Genomic DNA, 23,869 nt, shown 5'->3' with positions numbered 1-23,869 from the left:
TAGCGTGATACCTCCAGCTTTGTTCTTTTGACTTAGGATTGTCTTGGCAATGCGGGCTCTTTTTTGGTTCCATATGAACTTTAAAGCCGTTTTTTCCAATTCTGTGAAGAAAGTCATTGGTAGCTTGATGGGGATGGCATTGAATCTATAAATAACCTTGGGCAGTATGGCCATTTTCACGATAGTGATTCTTCCTATCCATGAGCATGGTATGTTCTTCCATTTGTTTGTGTCCTCTTTTATTTCACTGAGCAGTGGTTTGTAGTTCTCCTTGAAGAGGTCCTTTACATCCCTTGTAAGTTGGATTCCTAGGTATTTTATTCTCTTTGAAGCAATTGTGAATGGAAGTTCATTCCTGATTTGGCTCTCTGCTTGTCTGTTACTGGTGTATAAGAATGCTTGTGATTTTTGCACGTTGATTTTGTATCCTGAGACTTTGCTGAAGTTGCTTATCAGCTTAAGGAGATTTTGGGCTGAGACAATGGGGTTTTCTAAATATACAATCATGTCATCTGCAAACAGGGACAATTTGACTTCTTCTTTTCCTAATGAATACCCTTGATTTCTTTCTCTTGCCTGATTGCCCTAGCCAGAACTTCCAACACTATGTTGAATAGGAGTGGTGAGAGAGGGCATCCCTGTCTTGTGCCAGTTTTCAAAGGGAATGCTTCCAGTTTTTGCCCATTCAGTATGATATTGGCTGTGGGTTTGTCATACACAGCTCTTATTATTTTGAGATATGTTCCATCAATACCGAATTTATTGAGCGTTTTTAGCATGAAGGACTGTTGAATTTTGTCAAAAGCCTTTTCTGCATCTATTGAGATAATCATGTGGTTTTTGTCTTTGGTTCTGTTTATATGCTGGATTGCATTTATTAATTTGCATATGTTAAACCAGCCTTGCATCCCAGGGATGAAGCCCACTTGATCATGGTGGATAAGCTTTTTGATGTGCTGCTGGATTTGGTTTCCAGTATTTTATTCAGAATTTTTGCATTGATGTTCATCAGGGATATTGGTCTAAAATTCTCTTTTTTTGTTGTGTCTCTGCCAGGCTTTGGTATCAGGATGATGTTGGCCTCATGAAATGAGTTAGGGAGGATTCCCTCTTTTTCTATTGATTGGAATAGTTTCAGAAGGAATGGTACCAGCTCCTCCTTGTACCTCTGGTAGAATTCAGCTGTGAATCTTTCTGGTCCTGGACATTTTTTGATTCGTAGGCTATTAATTATTGCCTGGATTTCAGAGCCTGCTGTTGGTCTATTCAGGGATTCAACGTCTTCCTGGTTTAATCTTGGGAGAGTGTAAGTGTCCAGGAAATTATCCATTTCTTCTAGATTTTCTAGTTGATTTGCGTAGAGGTGTTTATAGTATTCTCTGATGGTAGTTTGTATTTTTGTGGGGTCGGTGGTGATATCCCCTTTATCATTTTTTATTGCGTCTATTTGATTCTTCTCTCTTTTCTTCTTTATTAGTCTTGCTAGCAGTCTGTCAATTTTGTTGATCTTTTTAAAAAAACAGCGCCTGGATTCATTAGTTTTTTTGGAGGATTTTTTGTATCTCTATCTCCTTCAGTTCTGCTCTGATCTTAGTTATTTCTTGCCTTCTGCTAGCTTTTGAATGTGTTTGCTCTTGCTTCTCTAGTTCTTTTAATTGTGATGTTAGGGTGTCAATTTTAGATCTCTCCTGCTTTCTCTTGTGGGCATTTAGTGCTATACATTTCCCTCTACACACTGCTTTAAATGTGTCCCAGAGATTCTGGTACGTTGTATCTTTGTTCTCATTGGTTTCAAAGAACATCTTTATTTCTGCCTTCATTTCGTTATGTACCCAGTAGTCATTCAGGAGCAGGTTGTTCAGTTTCCATGTAGTTGAGCGGTTTTGATTGAGTTTCTTAGTCCTGAGTTCTAGTTTGATTGCACTGTGGTCTGAGAGACAGTTTGTTATAATTTCTGTTCTTGTACATTTGCTGAGGAGTGCTTTACTTCCAACTATGTGGTCAATTTTGGAGTAAGTGTGATGTGGTGCTGAGAAGAATGTATATTCTGTTGATTTGGGGTGGAGAGTTCTGTAGATGTCTCTTAGGTCTGCTTGGTGCAGGGTTGAGTTCAATTCCTGGGTATCCTTGTTAACTTTCTGTCTCGTTGATCTGTCTAATGTTGACAGTGGGGTGTTGAAGTCTCCCATTATTATTGTATGAGAGTCTAAGTCTCTTTGTAAGTCTCTAAGGACTTGCTTTATGAATCTGGGTGCTCCTGTATTGGGTGCATAGATATTTAGTATAGTTAGCTCTTCCTGTTGAATTGATTCCTTTAACTTTATGAAATGGCCTTCTTTGTCTCTTTTGATCTTTGATGGTTTAAAGTCTGTTTTTATCAGAGACTAGGATTGCAACCCCTGCTTTTTTTTGCTTTCCATTTGCTTGGTCGATCTTCCTCCATCCCTTTATTTTGAGCCTCTGTGTGTCTCTGCATGTGAGATGGGTCTTCTGAATATAGCAAACTGATGGATCTTGACTCTTTATCCAATTTGCCAGTCTGTATCTAATTTATCCATTTTTTAAAGACCAGGTATTTTGGAATCCTCAGAAATCTTGCCTACCTCCTAGTTGCAAAATCTTCTCTTACATTTTCTGTTAGAGCCTTTATAATTTTAGCTTGTATGTTTAGATCTATCGTTCATCTGAAATTCGGTTTTGTATATTGTGTGAGGTAATGGTCAAGGATCTCTCTCTTTCCCCCTATTTGGATACTTAGTTTTTCCTTACCCTTTTGTTGAAAAGGATTTTTTTCTGAAGAATTCCTTGTTGAAATTCATTTGACCATATAATTGTAGGTCTGTTTCTGGACTCTGGCATTAGTAATATCTGCATGAGCTCTTTTTTCTTAAAGAGATAGATCCTTCCTATCTCTGTTTACTGAATCAGTGACTCAGTAGCAATGAACACCCTGAGTACTCAGACCATGGTCTCTAAGTACAAATTATCATTGAACGAAACCAGCGCTCCTTGTAGAAGCATCTAATGCCCAGTCAGAGACAGGAATTCTATAATATGAACTCAGGGCACGTTATTATAGCAGAAGCAATGATACTTTCAAGGAGCTTTTCGTGGCCAAAAGTAGAACATATTGAGCATATAAATGAATAGTGACTGAAATCAAAACTCATAATATATATTATTTAAAAATCCAGTATATTCACAATGATGCTACAAAATGAATGCTTTAGTAACTTTTGGTAGTTTCTGTCTTCCTCTACCTTTCCTACTTCACACCTTGTTTTTCTTTGGTAGTTGCTAACACTCCAAAATCATTGTTCTGAAAGTGGTAAATGACAGGAAAGAATAAACATTTATCTTGCCTTTCCTTTTCAAAATAACAACCCTTGAATCCATGGATCAGTTTTAACATCACTAAGACAAATGGTATATCTTTCCAAATAAGATGCAACAGGAAATCCAAAGAACCCAGCCCCAGGTATTATTGCCAAAGGAATTGAACCTGAATTAAATCAAGTCTCTAGGTGCAGTTACCAATTTACAGGACTGTAGGGATATAGGAACAAATCTATGAGAAAATCTACAAGAAAGCTGTTCTAATTTATCTGACGAATAAGTGGCATAAAAAATTGTAAGTTAGAGGAAGGACTTTCAGACATTAAAGGAGACTTAAGGTCCATGACCAAATGGAATTTGCGGAGCTGCTTTGCATCCTGATTCATAGAAACTAATTGTAAAAAGATAGTCTGGAGACAGTTGAGGAGTATATTAAAAATACATTAATTTGGCAGGGCGCAGTGGCTCAAGCCTGTAATCCCAGCACTTTGGGAGGCCGAGACGGGCGGATCACGAGGTCAGGAGATCGAGACCATCCTGGCTAACATGGTGAAACCCCGTCTCTACTAAAAAAATACAAAAAACTAGCCGGGCGTGGTGGCAGGCGCCTGTAGTCCCAGCTACTCGGGAGGCTGAGGCGAGAGAATGGCATAAACCCGGGAGGCGGAGCTTGCAGTGAGCTGAGATCTGGCCACTGCACTTCAGCCTGGGCAACAGAGCGAGACTCCGTCTCAAAAAAAAAAAAAAAAAAATAACATTAATTTTTAAAAGTGGCAATGGTATTATAGTTAAAAATGAGTATGTGTTATACTATACAGAAGTATTTACAGGAGAAATAAGACTTTTTCTGGTATTTGCTTTAAAATGCTTTTGAAAAGACAGATAAAATAGACACAATATTGATATTGTTGAAAAGGGTAATGAAAGTTCATTTTGCTGAACTGTCTCATGACTTTGTTTTCATAATAAAAAATTTAAACATGAAAAACATGCATTTTGACCCTGAAATGAAAGTTCTGGCTATGAAGAAAACTGAAAATATGCCTGAGATCAGCTTCTTTTTTTTTTCTTTTTTCTTTTTTTTGAGATGGAGTCTCGCTCTGTCACCCAGGCTGGAGTGCAGTGGCCTGGATCTCAGCTCACTGCAAGCTCCGCCTCCCGGGTTCACGCCATTCTCCTGCCTCAGCCTCCCGAGTAGCTGGGACTACAGGCACCCGCCACCTCGCCCGGCTAGTTTTTTGTATTTTTTAGTAGAGACGGGGTTTCACCGTGTTAGCCAGGATGGTCTCGATCTCCTGACCTCATGATCTGCCCGTCTCGGCCTCCCAAAGTGCTGGGACTACAGGCTTGAGGCACCGCGCCCGGCCAAGATCTGCTTCTTAAAATCATATTAATGGGTTTTGCTGGCGTTATCACTGTTGTGAAGAAATATTTTTATCTCATACTTCATTTCTAATCTTATCTGAGAACCTTCCCTTGGGAGCTGATGACTTCAGTGTGTAAAATCAGAGCTTGGCATTTGTTGCCTGTTTTTTACACAGTAGACTGGAAATACTTTCTGTCCCAGCAGGCATTTGATTGCATTCGTTCTTTGCACTCCTTCCTTGAAGGCTGAATAAAGATCAAGAAGAACATTGATGCCCACTAGCTGTTTACTCTGAAGTAAGCAGTATGTAGATGGGTGCTCTGGGGCCCACCTCTGCCTCCTGAAGAACTGTATCCTTCTTTGCAGCTCACAGAGCTGGACTCCACCAGTACTCACCCCTTTTACCTTTGACCGTCTATGTGACATGTCACAAAGTCATCAGGAACTCCCAAATGAAAAACCTGTTCTCTTGCAGTGTATATTTACCAAATACTGTGTTTTCAAGCCCTGCTAGTCTGTCTACAGCTCACAGATGCCAAGTACTGATTCATAGCCTGTACATGGATGATGCGTTGTAACTCTCAGGAGAATGTCTGCTGGTGCAGGGCACATGCTGTAATAATTGCTTTTCTGCACTATGTATCATTGATGATATGGGTTATCAGACTTGTCATTTGATAAGGAAATTTTGGCAATATTCATTCTACTTTCAAGTGTGTTTATTTTCAGCCTTGAAACTCAGTTTTGTTTTTGTTTTTATAAGCATCTTAGCAGTTGTGTGGGACTTATACCCTTTTTTTTATTGCCACAGGAGGTATAACTTTGAATGATGCGTCTATCATTCTATGTCACTGCCTTTAGTGACAAAATTAGTTCACTTTTGTAATCTGATAATTTTGTGATAATTTTGCATTTGTCAGGAAGACTGTATTGTTTTGCTGGAAGTGACAAGGTGCACTGTATGGAAGAGATGCCAAAACTTATATGGCTGTGCTTAGCTGAGTTTCCATTCCGTTGATCATCTGGATTAGGGACAAGTAGATTGCAGGTCCGATAAAATATAGCTCTTAATACACATCAGACTTCCTTGCCATGCTTTTCCCCCATCTGTGTGTGTAAAATATTTATCTTAGAATGTTCACTTTTTTTTAAGAACATCTGAATTTATGCTCTACTGGTCCCAAATTTCTCATTCATCATTTAGGTTTATAACATTATTTCATGTTGTAATTTTACTTTTGTTGTATTTCATTTTTGTGAATTCAAAGGGTGACACTATATAATAGAATAAAACTGTCAATTTAAATGTAACAATAACCCCAAAATGTGAAAATGTATTTATTGTAGCAGACTGTGTCAAACTAAACATCAGTAAAGACCAACTACACTGTTAATATGAGATTTGCAGAGACAAAGGGATGGCGCCTGGTAATTTCTAATTTTCAAATTTCTTATAATTAATCTTACATTTTTGGACTGCATTATTGAAACCACCCAGTTGCTAGATAGACCAGACCACTGGGTCCACTGTGGCCCTTGATCATGCACTAAAGAAAACTGCCTTCAAACAAGAATCTGGGGACAGTTGCTTTCCTTCAGCGTCAGGGAGTCCTCAGACCCTGTGAAGCCTGCCCATGTAGGATGGTGTTTCTCAAGCTGTGGTTTGGCACCTTTGCATCAAAATCCTTGGGGGGGAACTTCTTTAACAAGTATTTTCCTAAGCCCCATCCCTGACTCCTTAGCAGACTCTCTGGGAGTGAGGCCTGGAAACTTGCATTTTAAACAACTTTCCTCAGTGAATCTGATAAGAGTACAGTTTAAGTATTGCATAGGGTTTATGCAGCATCGAGCCAGAATGCCTCTCTTTTTGGTTCATATGACACATTTGTGTACTTAATGATGAGGTTTTTTTCTTTTCCTTTTTTACCCTCAGGACTTGTCAGTCACATCTGTAACCTGCTCACTGAAACTGCCACACTGTGCTTGGATGTGGACAATAAAAACAACAATGAAATGGCAGCTGCACTGCTCTTTTCCCTGCTTGATATTTTGCACAGTATGCTGACCTATACCTCCGGTATTGTACGGCTGGCTTTGCAGGTAGAGGATCTGTTTTCCTGTGTCTTGAGCAGCCCTACTCCATTTCATGCTTCCCTTTCATTCTCTTCTTTCTTATCTTCCTCTATTGTGTCTTTACTTATTTAAAAGAACGTGTCATTCTATAGAGTGTGTCTTCTGAAGAGTCATCTTTGGGTGACCAATGTCAGGAACAGAGAATTTGATCAAAATCTTCCGAGAAAGAAGGAGAGGCCTACTACTAAGCAAAGACTTAGCAAGCATTAGCTGGGAAACCACTCCTGACCAAGGAGAGCATTTGCCTTAGGCACAATCCTATTTTGGCCAAGTAGTTTGCAGCCTTTCATGTACTGAAGTGGCTCTCCAGTTCCCCCTTAGCAGGATAGGTCAGCTTTCTAGGGATAATGGATTGAGGGTTTGTGTACATACACATGCATATGTGTGTTTGTAGACACATATACATATATAACTCATAAGCTCAACTTGCTTTCCCTTCTGACTGATACCATGGATTTGTGAGATGGTTTTGAGGAATATAGGTGTATTCAGTGGCTATGGAAAAAGCCAATTAGCCATAAACTGTAACCTGTATTTACTTAGCATCATACTGTAAGGCAGGAAGGAGATGTGGTTTTATAGAGTACTTTCCTATGCCTGTCTTATTTAATGCTCTAACCAATGGAGTCAGCTGATATTTAGATCAAGTGACAGGGCCAATATGAATTTATTGTTATCTTTAAAATCCTGATACAATTGCAAAAGATGTATATCAAATGGTAGCATCCAAGCTTGCATAGACGCAGAAGCTAAAGTTGAAACCAAACTGTTTTGATACCTTGCCAAAGTCACAGTAGTAGAGCCAAGAATGAATCCCTAGACCCCAGGATAGCCTCTGTTATTCATCATTATGATAAATTGTATCTTTTCTCCACAGTTAAGCTGGTCAAGTATTTAGCTTGTCTAATGTGATTTAATAAATCCAAGATCCCCTCAACAAATATTACTAGTTACTAAGTATTTAACCCAAACTGTAAAGCGAGTAGATTAATTCAAAAGCCATGGCCTTTGAATTACCTAGGTGCTTTTATTAGCTCATTTATAAGAATTCCAAATTAACAGTAAATAATTGTTACATACTTAAATAATCCCTAATTATGTATTTCTCCTATCTTTTCCTCTCTGTTCTAGTAAGTTTCTCTTCAGAGAATATGGTTTCTTATTTCAGTTTCTATAGTGGTATTTTTTTGTAATTCTTTGAGATGTAGTTGATAGTTATTCTTACAGGATACCTTGATGATAATCTGTAAAAGATTTTCTTGTAAATTATAGACAAAAAAAAAAAAAGGATCAGAAGTTAAAAATCTTCAGAACAATAGAAATTCTGTTTTTTACTATAAGTGATTAGGTAGATACTCAGGGATGTTGTAAAAGGAAACTCCTTAATACAAAATATTTTTGAATTTTCTATTTCCAACTTGCTAGTTTCCCAGTAGATCACTGTTTTTTTTTATTGTTTTCATATTCTTCAACACCACTGTACATTTTACTGCTATCATCTTTCTGAATCATCCCTCATAATATCTGCCATATATTGCTTTTGGCCTTGACCACTGACTTTGATCTCCATGACACCTGGTGTCAATATGAAGGAAGAGTCGTCCTTGAGGCTGAATTAGGTGAAAGAGTTGAGAAAAGAAATGGAATGTGAATCAAAGACATATCTGCCTTGAAACACTGAGCCATAAGTACTTTCCAAAACCCTAAGTCACCCCTTCCATTTATAGACATACTTCTCACACTGGAGATTCTTCTGCACTTGAAACCTATATCTACTTCTAATAGGAGCTTCTTTAAAGTAGAAAAATTGAGAGAGGCCAGTGTTTAAAATTATAATGATGCTTAGATTCACAAAGCACTTTTCCAGGGAGGAGAGTGGTATGATGCAAGTATGTGTATGGGGGAGCAAAGGCAGGCATGTGTCAGAATCTCCATCAGAAGTTCAGTCCCTACCCACTACCTTCCCCGTGATTTAGAACTGGTCCCTGTTCACCTCTGAATGTTATGTATAAAAGATTATGGAGGCAGAGACAAAGTGCCTGAGACTCACTGGTGTGGTGGGGACATGTGGGTCGTGCAGGTTGGAATGCCTTAGATTCAAATCCCAGACATACCACCACCTGTATGACCTCGGGCAAGTTACTGCACCTGAGTATCAGGTTCCTCATCTGGAAAGTAGGTGTGATCACCACTCTGCTGGGTGGTTGTGAGACTTCAATGGGAGAATAAAATATATGTAATTATATATAGATGTAAAGTGGCATACATATACCTGGCCCAGTGAAGGTGACCAATAAGTGGTTACTGTATCATGAACAGCAACAAGAAGAAAGGTTCTTCTTTTCTTGTTTACAGGGGGCCTCCTGTGGGCCATGACTTTCACATTTCTAAGTCCTGGTGCATGGAAGAGCACTCAGTTCATATTTACTGACTAACTCCTAGCAGGCTTATGAGTTATTTTGTACTTATGAGCCTAGCATAGGGCTAGGTACCTGTAATTTCAGCAGGAATCTAGGGAGAAAGGGTGTTAGCTCTCAGGAAGCTTACAGGTTAATAGAGAAGACTGTCAACATACAAATAATGAAGCAAGTCTTCATCTTATTGCATGTGTGAAAAGGCAGCCATCGAAAGGTATTACATGCTGCAGAATGAATAATGAGGCAGGGGACCAAACCCAATTTTGAGATTAGGGAGGGCTTTTCTAGGGAAGACAAATATTTATTATTCTAATTCAGGTCACCTGACTCTCCATTCTGGGCCTTGTTTATCCTTTCTGAGGTGGTATGGGGAAGCTTTTTACATCATCCTCCTGATAGTAGGACCATTAAACTGCTGTTGATTTGCAGATACATCAGTATTGTTGAAAGACTGTAATGTGGCTACTGAGTCTTCCTTAGTCTCACATACACATAAAGGCTATCCGTGATTGGGGGCTATTTTGGGGGCTGTCTATTTTTAGCATCTCTTATAATGATCAAATCTGATTTCTTCACGGCCTTCCCCTTGTTGGCCTTCACCATGAGCTACCCTCTGCCTGGTTGTTGAATGCGGATGAGATTTTTCTGTCATAGCCCATAGTCCTGATAGTTTCTCCCTTCCTTTGAAAACTTCAGTGACACCTCATTATCTATAATGTTCCAACTCTTTGCCAAGACATTCAAAGGCTTATACAGTCGAGCCCCAGGGTACCTTCCCAGCCCATCTGCCTGATCTCCATGCTGCCCATACCCCAACCAGACAGTTAGTTGCACTGCCATCTTGTAAATGGATGCTGTGCTTATCCTGTGCCTTTCCTCATGAAATTTCCACATGTGAAATATCTGCACTCCATATGACTCCTAGTAAACCCCATCCCCACCATCCAAGTGATGAAGTCAGTTGTGACATTATCCTACTTCCCTCCTTCACCCAAACTGTATTTCTACCTCTATTATAGCAGTTTTCATATTCTGCCTTAGCACAGTTATTTGGAACTTGTCATCTTTGTAGTTAAACCATGAGATCCTAGAGAATAGGGACTGAATCATATTCATCTTTGCATTGCGGACATGCAACGTGATGGTGTTTGGGGAGCACAGTAAGTGTTGAATTGAATTGATCGGAGCCACACCATTGACAGTTCTGCTCCGCCGTGTGCTGAAACCTGCTGGAGATATAAAGACAGGAACTGGGTTGGGCATGGTGACTCATGCTTATAATTCCAGCCCATTGTGAGAGGCCCAGGTGGGCAGATCACATGAGGTCAGGAGTTCAAGACTAGCCTGGCCAACATGGTGAAACCTCGTCTCTACTAAAAATAAAAAAAAATAAATAAATAAATAAATTATCCAGGCGTGGTGGCACACGCCTGTAGTCCTAGCTACTCGGGAGACTGAAGCAGGAGAATCATTTGATGAACCTGGGAGGCAGAGATTTCAGTGAATGAGATCATGCCACTGCACTCCAGCCTGGGTGACAGAGTGAGACTCCATCTCAAAAAATAAAAATAAAGGCTGGGCGTGATGGCTGACACCTGTAATCCCAGCACTGTGGGAGTCTGAGGCGGGCGGATCATGAAGTCCGAAGTTTGAGACCAGCCTGGCCAACATGGTGAAACCCCATCTCTACTAAAAATGCAAAAATTAGCCCGGCGTGCTGGCGGGGACCCGTAATCCCAGCTATGTGGGAGGCTGAGGCAGGAGAATTCCTCGAACCCGGGAGGCAGAAGTTGCAGTAAGCCGAGATCGTGCCACTGCACTCCAGCCTGGACGACAGAGCAGGACTCTATCTCAAAAAAATAAATAAAATAAGACAGGAACTACTTGAGGAATTAACTGTCTCTTGTTCTTTATAGATGCCTTACCTCTGTGTATATTTAGCAGACCTCTGTTGATTATCTACTTCTGTGTGCTAGATCCGCGTAGCAATGCTAGATGTAAGAGAATTGTAATATACATGGCCTGGTTTGTTTGTTTGTTTGTTTGTTTTAATGCTGAGAAGCTGTCTTCTGTTATCTCATTTTAGATAATGCTGTATTGCTATTTAATGTTAAATATGACTCAGAAATTGACAGGCCGCCCGCCTCGGCCTCCCAAAGTGCTGGAATTACAAGCATGAGCCACCACGCCCAGCCCAGTTCCTGTCTTATATCTCCAGCAGGTTTTAGCACACAGTGGAGCATAACTGTCAGTGGTATGGCTCGGATCAATTTAACACTCACTGTGCTCCCCAAACACCATCATGTCACACTTTCGCAATGCGAAGATGAGTATGATTCAGTCCCCACCTTCTAGGATCTCACGGTTTAACTAAAATGATGACAAGTTTCAAAGGAATGTCCACTTCTTTAGTTTGATATGTTTAAGGCTACTAAATGTATATTTCTACCTAAAGTTCTTCTTTGAAGTCAATATTCATATACCTAGCAGCTTGCTCAATATGACCACCAGAATTCCCCGTAGACCAAAGCCGAACTCAAGATCTACCCCCCAAATCCATTTCCCTGCCAGCAAGCCCTGCCCCACTCACCCTGCCATGCAAACCAGAAACCTGGGAGGCATTCTTGAAATTTCCCTCTTTTTTATATCCCACATCTAATCTGTCATCAAATCATGTAGATTTTACCATACATATCCAACTCATCCAATTGCCTCTCTCAAACCCTGTTGCTACCACCCTAGCCCAGGCTAGCTTCCTCTCTTGCCTGGGCTATAACAGCTAGGGGATTGCTAGGAGTGGGGTAAGTTCACACACAGCAATGACAAAAGGGAGTGAGTTCTGGAAAGGGGTCAGTGGGACCAGAGGCAAAATCAGAGGACCTGGATGGAGCAGACAGTCATGGTGTGGTGACAGGGACACCGGCCCTGTACAAGATGCACACAAAGGGTGGGAAATCCAGGAGTTGGGAGGCCGACATGAGGGAGTCTGATGTTGTGGAATTGGAGAGAGGCTGAGATACAAGATAGGCCTGGGCCTTTACATTTGATTCTGGGGGCTTCGGTGTTTATTGCTGCATCCAGGCAGATGTCCTTTTGTTGCACAGAGCTTCCTTTGTGGGCCAGTACTCTTGTGGGGAGAGTAGAATTTCTAATGTCTTTCTTTTGTGCCACCTTTCTGTTGTGCAAAGCTGTAGCATTCTCTTTCTTCTGAAACTCTTGGCAACTTTGCAAGGAGGTGGCCACATGAATACTGGTAGGCTGGATCGATGTTTCTTGGTGACTATGACGTATGACTATGTAGATCTTGGAGGATCTGGAGGACTGGGACATCCTGGTGGAAAAAGTCCCACAGTGTTTCTTGTGCTGTGGCCCCATTTGCTCGCTTATGTGTGTTTGGAAAGGAGGCACCATACCCCTCACTGCTGCCTCATTGCTGATTTGCAAGACTGCCTTATCTCTCCCAGGAGGAAATCAATCTGCTCTAAGGGATAATGTGGTAATATTCCATATCAGATAATGTTTCAGAGGTCAAGGGATCAACGGCCAAGATTCAGAAAGGTTCAGGCCTCTTGGATAGTGCTGCACATTTGTTTCCTGAAAGGAACTTCTTCGTTTCTGATAAAGTCAGTCAGGGAAGTGAGAGGCAAGCTCCAAGCTAATGATGACCCTTGTTCTCCTTACCTGTTGAGATGTGCAGGTTGTTAAAAGACAGGTGTCCGATTTTCAGTCAAGTTCTTCTGAACCAAAGAAAACAGGCAACTGAAATTCTGTCCATAGGCCAGAAGTGCAGAAGGAAACTAGGCGTTTATGAGAAGGGCCCTGGAGTCCAGGTTAATGACTCAAGGCAGGGCAGCCTCTGGCCTGCTCTGTTGGCTCTGGCAAAGGTCGTTATTGAAAAGTGGTTTTGTTTCTTCTGAGTAAAAGTGAAAACAGAGAGGAAGAGTATATACATATTATAGCAAATGCAAAAAATAATCCGTACCATTTTTCAATATAAAATTATTCATCTCTGTGATAGAAGTCTCCTTTGGAACTAGACAATTCTATAAAATCCCTGGGAGAAGACACACAATGTAAAAACCACTCACTCATTTATTTTCATTGCCATTTAAGTCTACACATTCACAGGAATGTAGACCTATATTTGAAGCCTATTCATGCAGTGATATGTTGGACAAATATTCTAGATGTTATTTGAGCATATGTATGCAATATAGAGAAGGAAAGCACAGCAGAATGCACTTGGTATGTATCATAATGTGCATAAATATGCTCAGAGATTAGCATTTGTGACTTGGAGTCAACCTGGGTTTGGTTCTCTGGCTTTGTCATCCATTATCTGTGAAATGTTAGACAAACGACCCAGCTTCTCTGAAGTTCATTTTCTTCAGGTCTTAGGATGGTTAAGATAAAACACTTTTGGCTGGGCGCGGTGGTTCACATCTGTAATGCCAGCATTTTGGGAGGCTGTGATGGGTGGATCACGTAAAGTCAGGAGTTAGAGACCAGCCTGGCCAACATGGCAAAACCCCGTCTCTACTAAAAATACAAAAACTAGCGAGGCGTGGTGGAAAGAGCCTGTAATCTTAGCTACTTGGGAGGCTGAGTCAGGAGAATCGCTTGAACCCAGGAGGCAGAGGTTGCAGTGAGCTGAGACCGTGCCACTGCACTGCAGCCTGGGTGACAGAGCGAGACTCCATCTAAAAAAAAAAAAAAGATTAAGTCCTTCCCCACTGCAATATATGATACATCACCATTATTCCTCCAGCAGCAGCAACCTTTGTAATTCTTTCATCTATGTGCTGTACAGAGGTCAGCCTCTATAGCCTGAGCTGGTGGCAGTGGCAATAGCTACACTCCTTGTGTCATAACAAAGCATAGTATCTCTTCTGGGGCCTCCATCTATTCCATCCCTGGGAACCGAGGTAGAATGCTTCCTCAGCCCCTTGTGTCTGCCAGACAGAGTGGTCCTGTTTCCTTTAGCCAAGCTGACTAATCACCAAGACTGTCTTTCATTTCTCTTCTCCCTGTTCCAGGCCCAGAAGTCTGGCTCAGGAGAGGACACTCAGGCTGCAGAAGACCTGCTGCTGCTCAGCAAACCTTTAACAGACCTGATTAGCCTGCTCATTCCACTGGTAAGAGCTCACCTGTATGTCTTTTGGCGCATTACTGAACTTGAAGTAATTGTATTTGAATTTCATGATCTCTTGAGTTTCTGTGTTATTTTCATTCCCTTCAAAACTAGAGCCAAAAGAACTTTCAGAAGATTATTTGGCCTGGAAAACTAAATCTCTACTTTATTTTAAAACCAGGTGGCTTACTTATTTAAATAGATGTTTAGGTAAGGCAAAATCTCAAAAATCTCAAATCTAATTACTTTCTTAATGAATGTGAGGTAAGAAATTCAACAAATGAATTATAAGAAGAAAGAAGAAATTGCTATGGGAATCAATTTATTTTCAAAAAGATATTTTAGAGTTTGACTTGGCATGCAGGACTCCCCCAGAAATGCAAAAGCACAGACACAGACCTAGGGCACACCCCCTCAATCTCAATAGAAATGGAGTGAAATAAGCAAAATTAAATAAAAACAGGTAAGACTATACAAGACCATTGAATATACAAAAAGAGCTCAACAGAAATTCAGAGTTTGGACGTATTAAACAGTTTTAGCCTAGCACTTTGGGAAACCGAGGTGAGTGAATCATTTGAGTCGGTGTTTGAGACCAGCCTGACCAATATGGTGAAACCCCGTCTCTACTAAAAATAAAAAAAAATTAGTCGAGTGTGGTGGTGTGCACCTGTAATTCCAGCTGCTCGGGAGACTGAGACAGGAGAATCACTTGAAACTGGGAGACGGAGGTTGCAGTGAGCCAAGATCATGCCACTTCACTCCAGCCTGGGTGAAAAAGCAAGACTCCATCTTGAAAAATAAAAACTTTATTATTTATTTATTTATTTTTTTTTTTTTATTTTTTTGAGACGGAGTCTTGCTCTGTCGCCCGGGCTGGAGTGCAGTGGCCGGATCTCAGCTCACTGCAAGCTCCTCCTCCTGGGTTCACGCCATTCTCCTGCCTCAGCCTCCCAAGTAGCTGGGACTACAGGCGCCCGCCGCCTCGCCTGGCTAGTTTTTTGTATTTTTTAGTAGAGACGGGGTTTTACCGTGTTAGCCAGGATGGACTCGATCTCCTGACCTCGTGATCCACCCGTCTCGGCCTCCCAAAGTGCTGGGATTACAGGCTTGAGCCACCGCGCCTGGCCTAGAAAAATAAGAAATTTAAAAAACTGTTTTAAACATATAATTTCACTGTCTACAAAACTTCTCAGTCTTTAAAAATCAAATTATTGTTCCTAATTGATTTTAACTTTATATTTTTGCCAATTCTATCATCTTAAAAATTTTTTTTTAATTATTATTTTTTTTAGGCGAAGTCTCACTCTCTTGCCCAGGCTGGAGTGAGGTGGCATGATCTCAGCTCACTGCAACCTCCGCCTACCAGGTTCAAGCAATTCTTCTGCCTCAGTCACCCAAGCAGCTGGGATTACAGGCACCCACCACCGTGCCTGGCTAATTTTTGTATTTTTAGTAGAGACGGGGTTTCACCATGTTGTCCAGGCTGGTCTCAAATTCCTGATTTCAAGTGATCTGCCCGCCTCGGTCTCCCAAAGTGCTGGGATTACAGGTGTGAGCCACCACGCCCAGCCTAATTTTATCATCTTTCTAGTTAAGAACATCTAGTTGCCCTTTCTTAAATGAGATTTTTCTATGATATCTATGTTCCATGGAATTATAAGTTAGAAACTACATGGAAGATGAAATATGAGAAATAAAGTGGAGTGAACAATTTCAGTAATAATGCAAGACAGTATTGCATGCAGAGTTCATGGGCATGGGCTCAGCTTAGCTCTGCCACTTACCAGCTGTGTGACTTTGGGCAAATATTAAGTAACAATATTTGTTACTTAATTTATTGATGCCACAGTTTCTTCATCTATAAAATGAAGTTGGTAATGCTAATGAGATCATGAAATTATGTTGAGGATTAAATAATGAACAGTACCTGGCATATAGTATATGCTCAATAAATATAGCTATATAAAAATTGATACAGGCCAGGTGTGGTGGCTTATGCTTGTAATCTTGGCACTTTGGGAGGTCGAGATAGGAGAATCGACTGGGTCCTGGTATTTGAGACTAGCCTAGGCAACACAGCAGGACTCCGTCTCTATAAAAATGTTTAAAATTTGGCCAGGTGTAGTGGTGCACACCTGTGGTTCTAGCTACTTGGGAGGCTGAGGCTTGAAGATTGCTTGAGCCCAGGAGTGTGAGGCCACAGCCAGCGATGATGATATCACTGCACTCTAGCCTGGGCAAAAGAGTGAAACAGTGAGACCCTGTCTCAAAAAAAAATTAAGTTAAATATTAAATTTTAAAAAATTTAAAAAATACACAATTTCACCACTGTTAACCAGTGTTGACAATGAGCTAGATTCTATTAGTGCTTTACCTTTGATCTTATTTAGCCCTTCTTTCCTTATGACATAGGCCCATCCTTACCTTCCAAATAGGTACCCCAAAGGTTAGAAAGGATAAAAATGCAAGAGAGCTCGGGGTCTGAACTCAATGTCTACATTTTCCCTACCACCATTCTCCTTGGCCTCTGGATTAACTGCAAACACGTTAAACTCTTAACTTTATTCCATTTTCGGGAATAGTCTCACTGAAATACAATGTTTTGATTCAAAAGCCATTCTGTTTTGGCTGTTTTTAAGTTTTGGAGGTCTTCATGAATGGAAGATATTCCTAGCTCAAACATGGAGTCATTTCCAGATGCATTTTTCATAGTTTAAGATGTTCTGAATGGAGGCTACTTTTTGCCTTTTTATCCCAAGGATGATGGCCTTTTGTCCATTTGTGACAAACACATAAATGGACAAAAATGCTTGTAGACTTCACAAAACATTTTTGTTTAGGAAGCACAAAATATTTTACACTTCTATTTTATGTAGTTATATCTAATTAGCAGAGTTAATTAGGAAATAGAAACGATTATGTCTTCAAAATACGAGGAACACCAATACAGAATAGCTCTGATGAACCTGGGTTTGCTTGTATTCCTTGTAACAGCTGCCCTGATGACACTGTTTAATTGCTGGGTTTCAGTGATTGGATTTAACTCTCAGTAGAAAGAGAGTAGATACTCCCATCTCCTCTCCTGGAGGAATCTGCTTCTTTCAGAATTGTTTGTTGAACAGGTGTCTATTCCAGATAATCTAACAACCAAATACTGTAGGCCATAATGAAAAATCCCTGGATGGAGCAGTAGTTGAAACTTGAAATGCAGACTTAATTATCTACCCTGGAGTGGCCTAGGTGCTGCCTGGGGAGCTTTCTGGAGGTTCTGAAGTAGATGAAGAGCAGAGAACCTGGAACTTGGAACAGATAGGTGGCTCTCTGTAGGCCACAGAGGTCTGTTAAATAGGGCAGTATGTATCTACCAAGTTCAAAATCAGAAGGTTCCCCAGAAGGCTGACTTTCGAATTCCAGTAATCAGGGAGGAAGGTGAGTATAGAACATAAAATGTGAAGGTTTTTGTTGGTATTTGAAGATTTTGCATTTAAATATTTATTAGCATGCTTTATGTATTCTTCTCTCACTATTCTTCTTCTGTTTTTTATAAAATTTAAACACAAGAGGGTACCACCTTGGGCTCTATATTTAGGCTGACACCTTCCCTTTTTATTTTTAATTCCTTGATATTACATTGAATCACATAAAATTGCCAATATCCGACCATTTGGGGCCTACAAAAGTAGCAGTTTCATTTGGTTCAACCTTATAGTAGGAATATGACAATTTATTGGTCTGTACTACCAATAGTTCCTGAAATTCATATTGCATTTGTTTTGTACATGGTACTATCCCCTAATTACTTGAATTGGAATATTATACGATTCTGGCCAGAGGTTGCCAGGAGCTGTGGATTTTGAGACAGAAATCCAAGAGTGAATGTCTGGCTCTGCTGCTGCCCACCTGTGTGATCTTGGATGGGGCACTCTTTGTCTCTGAGCCTGAGGATTAAATGAGATGATACCTGGGAGAAATGATCAAGTGTCATTTCTCGAAAATTTCCCCTTTGATCACATATTATATCTGATTTTTAGCCTTATCATCTGCTTGCTATGATTTGTTGGAATAGTCTGTTCTGCCCTCATAAAGTGCTCCTTTTGTCTCTCTCACCCAGCGAACCTCTGATGCTACCCCTCTGCTCAGTTTAGGATTCTTTATAAGGTGAATCTTGGAACCTTCTTTATAGACATCCTCCCTTGTGTTTGGAAGTTCCTCCCAAAGGCCCCCTCTTGTTCCCTGTTTTTTTCCAGATTGTCCTCTGGTTTCTTACCTTGAATATTCACATATATAAAAGCACAGGGTCCAGTTTCCTTGAATACTACCCACTGCTTTGAGGTCTTCCCGCCTTTCTCCTGGAATTCTGCTGGAGCTGCAGCTTTCACTGTTCTGCTTAGAGCCCTGCAGCCCAATGGTGATGCCACCCAGTGTTCAGGGCAGGTGATTACCCAAGGAATAAAATTGTCCTCTGAGCGGTTTTTCCCAGCTCTTTGTGACACTGAACTGTTACTTGTAACTTGATCATAGTTAGGTTCTAGTGTATTGACTAGACGTATGCCTAATGTGTGTGGGCTGCATTGTGTACAATATATACACATTTCTCATTGGAACCATTAGGTTTAAAAATGGCCTGTGACAAGAACACTGCCATATGTCTTCTCTGGGCAAGATTAACACACATTTATAGCTGTGTATAAAGTGAAGAAAAATAGTAATAAAGCTATTGAGGACCTAAACTAGAGCACATACAGACCAAAGATAAATTTTACAGTGGTTGTTAAAAAATGTAATAGGTTACAGAATGAGGTGCTGGAATTGCTTTCCCGTAGGGAAAAATAAACATACTTTCAGTTTTCATCTGACTTGGATAATTTTGGAAGCATTTGGCCTAAAGGCAACAGAATGAACTTGTTAGCTTTTGAGGTTTTTTCCAGATATGGTCCTATGAAAGTAAACCTACTTATCCTTAAGAGAATATGAAATCTGTCAACCTATAATTTATGACCTGTATTTATAATATACACTGTAGGAGAGCCATAGTGAAATGTTTATGTAAGACGGTGATTCTAAGTCTGTTTTGACAATCTGATTATTCTTGATTCTCTTACCATAAAAATGCCCAGACTTGCTTATATGCAGAGTTCTGCACATAGTTCACAATTTCAGGGGGAACTTCAAATTGGTAACCATAGTATAAGATATGGCTAATATAGGATATAATAAGCTGACTGTGTCTCCTGAAGGAAAGATAAAGCACAGTTATTATTTGACCGAAGTGTTTTATTACTGGAAAAAAGAAAACGAGAAACCAAACTATATATTCTAGATAAGTTTTTAAATTAGATAGTTAATTATGATAAGAAATTATGCTACAGCCTGCTTGTCCCTCAATTAAAATAGATATTTCCAAATTTATAGGAGGTATTATTTTAAAAATATTATTTATTATATATCAAAGGTGCCAGTGTTTAGACTAATTTATATCATTCTGTTTATTTCACCTGAATCGTGTGTGCCTTTTTTGGCCACTGAAAAGATGTTCCTCGACAGTCCCTTTAGGACCCAGTCCTCAACTGGTATCAGCGTGGCTATGCTAGGCAACTGGGAGACCAAGCTGTCACCTGAACATCTAATGATTCCTATCAATTCATGTTTCTGAGATCACTGTGCCAGTTTTAAAAATAGGTAAATTAACATAAAAATAAATTAAAAATAAAACACAATGTAGGAGAAGTCCATTTCTGTTTTCCATTTTTATTACTAAATTTCTTCCTTTCACAAAGTATATGAGCAGATTTTTCTTTTCAAATGGTGGTGGACTTGTACTTGCCTGTTCTCCTTGTCTTTCCTGCTGACCTCACGGTCAGTGGCATGAAATACAGATAATGCTTTATGGTGATTATGGTTTACGGTGATGGAGCCCAGGGGTAGTAGTAGTGTTTTTGCAAGTCAAGCCCAAGAGATTGGGGATTTTATTAGTTCTATACTAAGCAGCTCCTCTAAGGAGTCAGTACTCCATTTAAAGGTGATACCCCTTTTTCTGAGTAGCCACCGCCCATCTGCCTTCTGGACATTTCCAGTGGATACACCATAAGTACCTCAGATTCAACAGGGTTAAAACAAACTCATCATAAGTACCTCCTCAAAACTGTTCATACTTTAGAAGGCCAAGGCAGGAGGATCACTTGAGCCCAGGAGTTGAAGACCAGCCTGGGCAACATAGTGAGACCTGGTCTCTAAAATATTTTTTTAAAATAAAACTTGGGGCCAGGCATGGTGGCTCACAGCTGTAATCCCAGCACTTTGGGAGGTTGAGGTGGGCAGATCATTTGAGGTCAGGAGTTTAAGACCAGTCTGGCCAGTATGGTGAAACCCTGTCTCTACTAAAAATACAAAAATTAACCGGACATGGTGGCACATGCCTGTAGTCCCAACTACTTGGGAGACTGAGGCAGGAGAATTGCTTCAAACCAGGAGACAGAGGTTGCAGTGAGCCGAAATGGTGCCATTGCACTCCAGCCTGGGTGACAGAGCGAGACTCCGTCTCGAGAAAATAAAATAATAAAAATAAAACTGTTCCTCCTTTTGTGCTTTGTCTGTCAGCACATGAAACTAATTTCCACTCAATTGCCCAAGCCAAGAATGTGGACATCATTCTTGTCTTTTCCTTCACCATCCTGCCCCATCTCATCAAGCCCTGGCAGTTCTGCTACCCAAACACATCACAAGTTACAGACTGCCATTTTCTCCTTATTGCCATGAGCACTATCATGAAGGCCACCACCATCCTCCTGCCCTTACAGGACCGCAGAAGCCTTCCACCTGGATTCTCTACCTGTTCTTGCTCCCTCTACTGTCTTCTCCATCGTACAGGCATAGTGTTCTTTCCAAAATGCAAAACTCACCCTGTCATTCATCGACTTAATAAACTCCAACTTCTGAACAGGCTTACAAAATCATAGATAATTGAACCCTTTCTTATGGTTCTAGCACTTTCTCTAGGTTTTCCTTGTCATATTCTATGTTCTGTGTACCAGCTCTTTTCAGTTCTTTAAACATGCCTTGATTTCCCTTAGCTCATTCTCCTTTCATTTTGCTGACTTTTCCTTGACTTTCAGGTCTTGGCGTCAGTGTCACTTATTTTAGGAAGCTGCTCACACCCATGAAAACTGGGTTAGCTTGCCTCAGACCCCAGCTCCCATAGCATCCCCAGCCTCCTAGTCCTAACACTTCCTGTTACCTGGTACCAAAAACACTTGTTTATGTCTCTGTCCCTCCCACTAAACTGTAAACCCTAGGAAGGCAGAAGCCATATCTGTTTGCTTCACTTTGGGGCCTGTTACAGAGAAGGGATTTAATTATATTTGTGTAGGAAAGGAAGTAAAGAGCTAGCAAATGTAATGTATCTTCTCATTGTAACTGACGACAGACTAAGTCTGGTAAGACATAGATTCAAATACAAATTTATTCAGAGAATTTGTCCGCAGCACTCTTGCTGTCCTGCGTGGTCTCTAGTAAGAGGAGGTGGTGGTGATGGCTCACTGGCTTGTCTCGCTCACTTTAAAATTGCATCATTTAGACTTCTCTCTAGAAGTTGTCCTCTTCTTAGCAGGGTTTGCCCTGACATTCATTGGGCAGCCTGTATTTCTGAAGCAACCCAAACCCTATCTTTGATTGACAAGAAAGGATACCAAAGGGCAGATGACATTAACCAGGGACCCATGTGTTTCTGGAAAATTGCTATACTTATAGCCACTGCAATGCATAAAATCCTAGCCCTAGGATCCCGGTAGCATTGGTGAGCACAGAAGCCTCTGAGCAGTCAAAATAGATGCCACAGCATCATTACCCTTTTCTAACAGAAAAGTCCCCAGGGCCCTGACATTCAATGTTTAGATTTGTCTAGCTTTAGGGAAGAAAGGCCCTGGAACTGCAGATCTGCTTTCTCCCATTAAATTTTATGCCTTTGTCTTGAGTGGCTGTCATGTAGCAATATGTTTTTTAATGCCATTTTGTTATTGGCCAAAGCTGCCTGCTCTAGGTTGAGTAGAAAAACATGCATTTATGTGGTGGGATATGAGGCATTCCAGAAAGCAGCTCCTCCGGAAACTCATTCTCACCCATGATGATGCATACTCCAGCATTCTCCTGTCTTCTTTTCAAGCCCCCTTTCAGGAAGTAATCCTTTAATATGAATACATTTCACTGAAAGAACAAGACTAGGGCAATGGGACAGACAGATAGACAAGAGATGGGAGCTAGAGGGGTGGAAGGAAGAATTGAATGTGGAACTGTGAAACGTGGGTCATGCCAAAAGCAAAGTCTAGCTAATTAAAAGGTTTTTAAGGTGTATTTTCTTTTCTTTTCTTTTTTTTCTTTTTTCTTTTTTTTTTTTTTTTTTTTTTTGAGACGGAGTCTCACTCTGTCGCCCAGGCTGGAGTGCAGTGGCACCATCTTGGCTCATTGCAACCCCCGCCTCCCGGCTTCAAGCAATTCTCCTTCTTCAGCCTCCTGAGTAGCTGGGATTACAGGCACATGCCACCATGCCCAGCTAATTTTTTTTTTTTTTTTGTACCTTTTTTAAGTAGAGACAGGATTTCACCTTACTGGCCAGGCTGGTCTCAAACTCCTGACCTTGTGATCCATCCGCCTTGGTCTTTCAAAGTGATGGGATTACAGGCATGAGCCACCGTGCTTGGCCGTTTTATTTTCTTGCCTTGATTTTTAAATGTAGGATAAGAATACTTTTGCATAATTAATGGTTGAGTTTTTATGTGCATCAATGAGGAAATTGAGTCTTAATAATTGGACTCTAATAACCAAGTCTGAAGGTTAGATATTAGAACCAGGTAAAAACACATCAGAATTTTAGTGTAACATTATATTTATACATCTCACTTATGTGAGAATTGGGCAGAGTGGTAATAACTGATAGTTTTTGGAGTTCCACAACTTATAACAAATTCATTACGAGACATAGTATCTGTAAGGATATGACTATATATATATATATATATATATATATATATATACACACACACATACACACACAGACACACACATATATATATATGAAGTCACTTAAATCATTTAGAAATAGATACCCCCAGGAGAAAAGTGGTCAAAGGAATTAGGCAGGTAATTCATAACAGCAAAAATACAAATGCCCAATGTTAATTTCACCAAACACATATAAGTTCATTAGTTAATAAGGGAAAATTAAGTGAAAAAAATGAAATGCAAGTTTTTACTTTTCCAATCTTCAAAGTTGGGAGCTAGCTGTGGGACTATATATTGGTAAATTAAAATGTTAATTGGTCTGTATCAAAAGCCTTAAGATTATTTATACCTTTTGATGTAGTCATTCCACTTATAGAAATGTATGCATAGGAAATAATCAGAAGTACAGAATTATTTGTATAAACAGATATACTTTACAGCATTATTTTTAGTACTGAAAACTTTGTTAATCTGTATGTTGCTCAATTG

At 40.3% G+C, this 23,869-nt stretch overlaps 1 protein-coding gene across 8 annotated transcripts in view; it reads left to right on the top strand.

The window, feature by feature from the left end:
• Nucleotides 1–23,869, top strand: part of ULK4 (unc-51 like kinase 4) — a 703,273-nt gene that overhangs the window by 478,594 nt on the left and 200,810 nt on the right. For all 8 annotated transcript variants that reach the window (XM_030935299.1, XM_030935309.1, XM_010374299.2 and 5 more), the window contains 2 exons: nucleotides 6,636–6,802; nucleotides 14,289–14,387. In XM_030935299.1, coding sequence (XP_030791159.1) covers nucleotides 6,636–6,802; nucleotides 14,289–14,387 — 266 coding nt within the window. The remainder of the gene's footprint in view (nucleotides 1–6,635; nucleotides 6,803–14,288; nucleotides 14,388–23,869) is intronic.

The sequence above is a fragment of the Rhinopithecus roxellana genome, chromosome 1, assembly GCF_007565055.1.
Source record: "Rhinopithecus roxellana isolate Shanxi Qingling chromosome 1, ASM756505v1, whole genome shotgun sequence".
NCBI classification, from domain to species: domain Eukaryota; kingdom Metazoa; phylum Chordata; class Mammalia; order Primates; family Cercopithecidae; genus Rhinopithecus; species Rhinopithecus roxellana.
This window is presented reverse-complemented; position numbering and strand designations above follow the sequence as displayed.